Source organism: Cornus florida, unplaced genomic scaffold (genome assembly GCF_030987335.1).
Source record: "Cornus florida cultivar Cherokee Brave unplaced genomic scaffold, ASM3098733v1 CherokeeBrave_3.0.0_Hap2_Chr10, whole genome shotgun sequence".
Classification (NCBI taxonomy): domain Eukaryota; kingdom Viridiplantae; phylum Streptophyta; class Magnoliopsida; order Cornales; family Cornaceae; genus Cornus; species Cornus florida.
Window position 1 is genome coordinate 67,904,610 of NW_026775580.1, and position 5,969 is coordinate 67,910,578.

Here is a 5,969-nt window from a genome sequence, read left to right on the forward strand (position 1 = left end):
TCATCATTCAAGTGTCACTAGAGATGCAAAAATATTGGTTTCACTCATCTAAAATTTGCTGATGATCTCATTTTCTTCTATCATGGTTATATTGGCTCTATCTCAACCCTTAAATCAGCACTTGACCTCTTCTCATCTCTCTCTGGATTATCCATTAATCCATCTAAGAGCTCAGTGTTCTCCTCTGGATTGGATTACTCTAATGAGATTATAATGTCTTCTTTTTTGAGAGTGGGTATTGGATCCTTGCCAATCAAACACTTGGGGGTTCCTCTCATCTCTACTGGCCTAAAAGTTGCTTACCACAACATCTTGATTGATAAGATCACAGCAAGAGTAAACCATTGAACATCTTCCTATGCAAATAGATTGGTACTAATCAAATCAGTCCTTGTTTCCACTCAAACGTACTGGTCTAATATGTTTATTCTGCCCAAGAAGGTAATTGATGATATCAATACTCTTTGAGAAGGTTCATATGGTTTGGTTCTGACCTAAGAAAAACTGGGGCAGAATTGCTTGGGGCTCAGTTTGCAAGCCTAAGGATGAGGGTGGGCTTGGGATTCCTAATTTGGAACTGGTCAATAGGGCTGCCATCATGAGGCACATATGGGAGCTCATTTCTGGAAATAATCAAAGAATTTGGGGTTTGTGGTATAAAACATACCTCTTAAAGGATGACAACTTCTGGACAAAGAACATCCCACAAGTGTGCTCTTAGAGCTGGAGGAAAATACTCCAACTTCATCCTTTGGCTAAGAAGATGATACAACATCAGGTAAACAATGGAGAGAACACATTTTTTTGGTCTGATTGTTGGCTTAATGGTGAACCCCTCATAGACATTTTCAATGATAATACCATCTAAGCATTAGGATCTTCCCTCAACACAAAAGTAAGCTCTCACATCAACTCCACAAATTGGGCATTTCCACATCAACTCATCACTATTATCCCTAAGCTCACCTTAATTGCTACAACCACCAATGCCATCTGCATAAAATAAAATCATTTGGAAGGGGAGCCCCAACGGGGAATACTCACTTAAGCACACCTTGTATGCCCTCTCACCAACCCACTCAGCTGTCTACTGGTCCAAGCTAGTATGGGACTCAATTGTCACTCCACGACATAAATTGATACTATGGATTGTAGTGCATGACAGGTTACCCATATTGGACGGCAAAATCATGTCCAAAACTGAACCCAAAACTTGTCACCTCTACCACTCCAAACTAGAATCCCATTCACATTTATTCTTTAACTGTGAGTTCACTTCCCCAATACGACGATTCATTCAAGACAAATATAGATGCTACACAAGAAGCGATAATTGGTCACAATTCATCATTTGGGTGAGTTAACATAGGGTCAACAGGAGCCTTATAATTATAATCTGTAAATTGGCCCTTTGCAGTCATGGTGTACACGATATGGCAATAGAGGAATAACAGACTTTACAGGAGCACGCCTTCGTCACAAGCATGTGTTCTCAAATTGGTAGCATCGTCCATTGCCGGAATCCTCAAAGCTTCAAAAAAGGAACCAATCTTAGTCCTTGCGGAAGAATGGAGCTTGATTTTAGTTCATCCAAGGCCACCCCCTAGCCCACCTAACTAAGGGATTGGGGTGATCTTCGCAGCAAAGATTAACCCCGTAAGTCACTGGCCGGTTGTAGAGACAACCATTGCTAACTGCAAAAGCACAGTTCCAACGACTATCTTTGCTTGCATCAACGATGGTGTTTTGGAGAAGACACAGTTCAAAGCAGCTTTTGTATATTGGGTTGGGTTGTTGTTCTGGCTATTGGGTTGGGTTGTTATTTTTGGCTACCTGGTTGTTGGGCTGCTAGACCTTATGGCCTTGTAAATCTTTATACATATATACCATTTGCTTAAAATTTTGAAAAAAAAAAAAAAAGAAAAGAAAAAAAGAATGACTTGGTTGCATATGGACAGTGGCCGAGTCATGCAATCTACTTGAGTAGGGACAACTATTAACAATAATTTGATACTAGTAATAAATTTTGAACTGGAAAAATAAATAGTAATTGGGGGTCTTTTTAAAAAATAAAAAAATTGATTCTTAAACATTTTTTGGGATCCACGGGAGAAGAAAAAACATAGGGGGTTTTTTTTTTTTTTTTGAAAATTTTATTGAATAAATGGTCGGGTTTGAAAATGAGGGGTCTTTTTGAACTTTGAGAGTGTTTTTTTAAGGTCATTTGAGAATTTTCCAAAAGTTCAATGAAGCACTTTAAGAATTATTAAAAATTTTGCATAAAAAATATAAATAACTGAAAATTTTAGCATAGGGAATTGTCTCCACTTATCCCAACGTGGCTCTGTGTTATAAGGGGGAGCTTGTCCAACATCAGTCCACATGGAAAAATATATGTGTATAAATGGATGGGTATGCAGCACTACCCAGCACTTTAAGGTTTTGGGCAAATGGACAAGCGCCCACCCGTTACAATTAATATCAGAGACAGACCTAATCCTTGATCCGGTGTCACACCAAGTGTCCAGTCCAAAAGGTGTCCGGGTGTGCCATTTTGGTAGGTAGGGTGGCCTGACTACAACGAGTTCAGATGGGCAAAATATTACAAAGGACACTACCCAATAGCTTAAGGTTTCGAGTAAATAAGCAAGCGCACACTTGTTACACTTCGCCACTGCATATGGCCAGTTATACAATAGGTCCAATTTCATTTTTTAGCAGTTTATGAATATCAAATTCACCTATTTGTGAACTTTCATTATTATAATAGTAAAATAGAAACATAGAGGTGTAAAAAATATATTTATTTAAGAGGATTCGAGGTAACAGTATAATTTTTCAATTTTAGTTGGTAAAACTCGTTTCATGGGCCGGGCTTTTAGCCTTAGTTTTTTTTTTCATGGGCCATCTAAATGGCCTTTTGAACTTTTAACAACGTTTCCCACATTGAGAAATTCTAGTCAACTCGCAAGAACATGGGGATGATTTATATGTGTCAGTGTGTGCATTTATAAAAATATATTATTGACACCCGTATGATTCTCGGAAGTCATTACAGTTAGGTGTGAGTTGAATTATTAATAACAAAATTAAACATAGGATGATTTATATTCACATAAGAAGACTTTTCAAGTGTATGCAATTAATTTTTATATTTATATATATATTCAAACAATTTAAGACATATAGCCCCATCCTTGTTTTTTTCTTTACTCCGTTTTAAGTCCTCTTCTCGAATATATTAAATAAACGCACAACGAAATTGAAAGGGAGCTAATTTAATATCCCTCTCAATAACATTATAAATTGTATAATTTGTATCTCAAATAGGAAAAACAAAAAAATAAAAATAATAATTAACAATGGAACTTCTTATTTCTTCAATACCTCTCCATCTCTCCAAGCAATTGACAATCTATTTTCGTCATCATTCAAGCCCCACACCAGTTTTTTTTTTAGAAAAGGGTTGTTTTTTTTTTTTTTTTTTTGGGTACCTTGCAATCAACACGTGTCATACATGATCAAGTGCACATGTGGCACTCACCCCAAGTCAGAGTCAGATTAGAAACCCGGATCCTAATAACTCGGTGGGGGTACCGAATCCATTTTTGGGTCCGCCCCACTGGTTGCTTGACTTTGTTGAATCAAAGCCATCTGATGCAAATCAGGCGCTTGTTCCGACACGCTCCACACTTTCACGGACTTATCGAGACTCCCACTGTACACAGTCCACCGTCGATCACCGGCCGTTGATTCACGATCACCCTCCACAGCCAAGCACTTGACGGGCCCACTATGACCAGTCAACACGGACAGGCACGTGTGGACCGTGCCGTCCCTCCTCCACACGCATATGTTTTTATCTGCAGATCCGCTGAACACCAGATTCCCTGCAGCCGCGACGCACAGAACCGCCAGCTTGTGCCCCTTGAGGACCCCACCGTGTGACAACTGCTTCTCACGTTCCCAGAAATTGACAAACCCGTCCGACGACCCGCAGTACACAGCCGAACCCGACCCGCCCAGAGCCAAAGCCGTCACAGCACATTCTTGTTCCAATAGCGTCTGAACCAACGTGTGTTTCGTGACTTTCCCCAACATGTCCCTCTTCCACACCTTCACCGTGCCATCGGCGGAGCCGGTGAACACCATGCCGTCGACGGTGGTGATGACGGAGTTGACGGCGTCCTCATGGGCCTTGACGGATTCGAGACATTTGGAGTCCGCAATTCTCCACACTTTAAATGTCCTGTCCCAAGAAGCTGAATAGAGAAGGCCCTGCTCTTCGCTTATGCTCAGACAAGAAATGGCGTCGCAGTGCTTGATCCAGAGAGCGGTACGATTGCGTTTCACTTCGACGTAGTTTCGGGGTTTAATCGAGCACTTGAAGATGTCCATGAAGGTGGGTAAATTCCCAGCACGCTTGTGAATGCTCGGGTTCTTCGGGTGGACCTTCCAGACCCGAACTTTCCCGTCTTGATGACCAGTGAAAATCTTCTTCCCGGAGATTATAATAGCCTTAACCAACCCACTGTTTGATTTGAATGCAGAGAATTCTTTCATTTCCTTCCAAACCCGGATATTCTTGCTGTCGGAGCCGGTGTATAAGAGGTTGCCGGTGGCGGCTAACGAGTATATGTGTCCCTCTTCACGGACAAGTGATCCGATAAGACAATTTTGGGGCAGGTTCTGAGGTGGGGTGTCTTCAAAATTGGCCCAGGAGGGTCGTGTAAATCCTTGGTTCCACGGAGACATCATCATCGGAGAGGCCTCGCCGCTCAACCGGTTGGGTTCGACGGCGGAGAAGCTGCTGTTCCGGACGTTGAAGTCCTCATAAGCGGGCGTAGATGAAATGTTGGGATCGGAGTACATCATTTTGCCGTATTTTGAAGGCAAGTGCTTCGTTTCTTCTAACATCGATTGATCGATCACATTAATTCACAACAATGAAGGTGTTGAACCCAAAAACAGATAAAAACAAGATTGGGAATACGATCGTTTCAGAGAGGAGTGAGAGAGAGAGAGATAGAGAGAGAGATGGGTATGGTTTGTTACTGTTAGGATTTAGGAACGTAAAACGAACAAAAGGCGGGAGAGGAGAGAGAGAGCGAGTATATATAAATAGGATAGTGGAGGAAGCGTGCGGGCAATGGGATGGTGACACGTGTGAGGAAGAAACGTAATCGTTGGTTGAAGAGGGATTTACGGGTCCGGATAATCCGGGTCGGATGACAATAATTAGGTGTTTGTTAGCTTTTATCAGTTGAGGACATGAACCGGGTTGTTAAGATGTGGTCTATTTTGGGAAAAATTGAGCTGTGTTGTAGAAGGGACAGTGGAACAAAAATAGTAGTTGGTGGTAGTAACGACCTTCGCGCGCGTGGAATGAACGTACGGGCTAAAGTTTCTTTCCTTTCAATTTTGTGGCACTTACCTTTGCATTGTAGGGGGTACCCTACTACCCTTATTGTAATATATAAGGGCACTGTCTATGTGAACTATGTGATGTGACAGTAGCATTATTGATTGGACAGTATGATTTCTTTATTTGTGTTTATTAAATGTTTTAAAATATTTTTTGGTTCTTAATTTTCAAACCAAAAAAAATATGGTTAGGACCTTCTAGCTACCATGTATTTTTTGGTTAGGAAATTAATAAGTGCTATTGGGAGTGTGAGTTGTTTGTTTATTAATCTTTGAATTAAGACAATTTGTGTGATGGGTATTAAGTCGAGCAATAAATTCTTTCATTGGACGTTATTAAATAAAATTTATAATTCTTGAATTGGGAGAGTTTTTTTTTTTATATATTATTATTTGTTAATGAGGTTGATTGAGGCTGACTTATACTAAATAAATTATGAATTAAAGGCAAAAACATAACCACAAATTTTAAGAAATACAAGAAAATTTTAAGTGCTTGGTAAATTAAAGGCTTAGGTTCTAACACCTTGTCATATTTTTCATTT

The 5,969-nt window shown here is 40.3% G+C and overlaps 1 protein-coding gene across 1 annotated transcript; it reads right to left on the reverse strand.

Annotated features, from left to right (window-relative positions):
- Positions 1-3,346: 3,346 nt before the first annotated feature.
- LOC132279501 (protein JINGUBANG-like) lies at positions 3,347-5,102 on the reverse strand. The gene has a single exon (XM_059781487.1). It carries the CDS (start codon positions 4,915-4,917, stop codon positions 3,577-3,579), a length of 1,341 nt encoding a protein of 446 aa, XP_059637470.1. The 5' UTR covers positions 4,918-5,102; the 3' UTR covers positions 3,347-3,576.
- Positions 5,103-5,969: the final 867 nt, after the last annotated feature.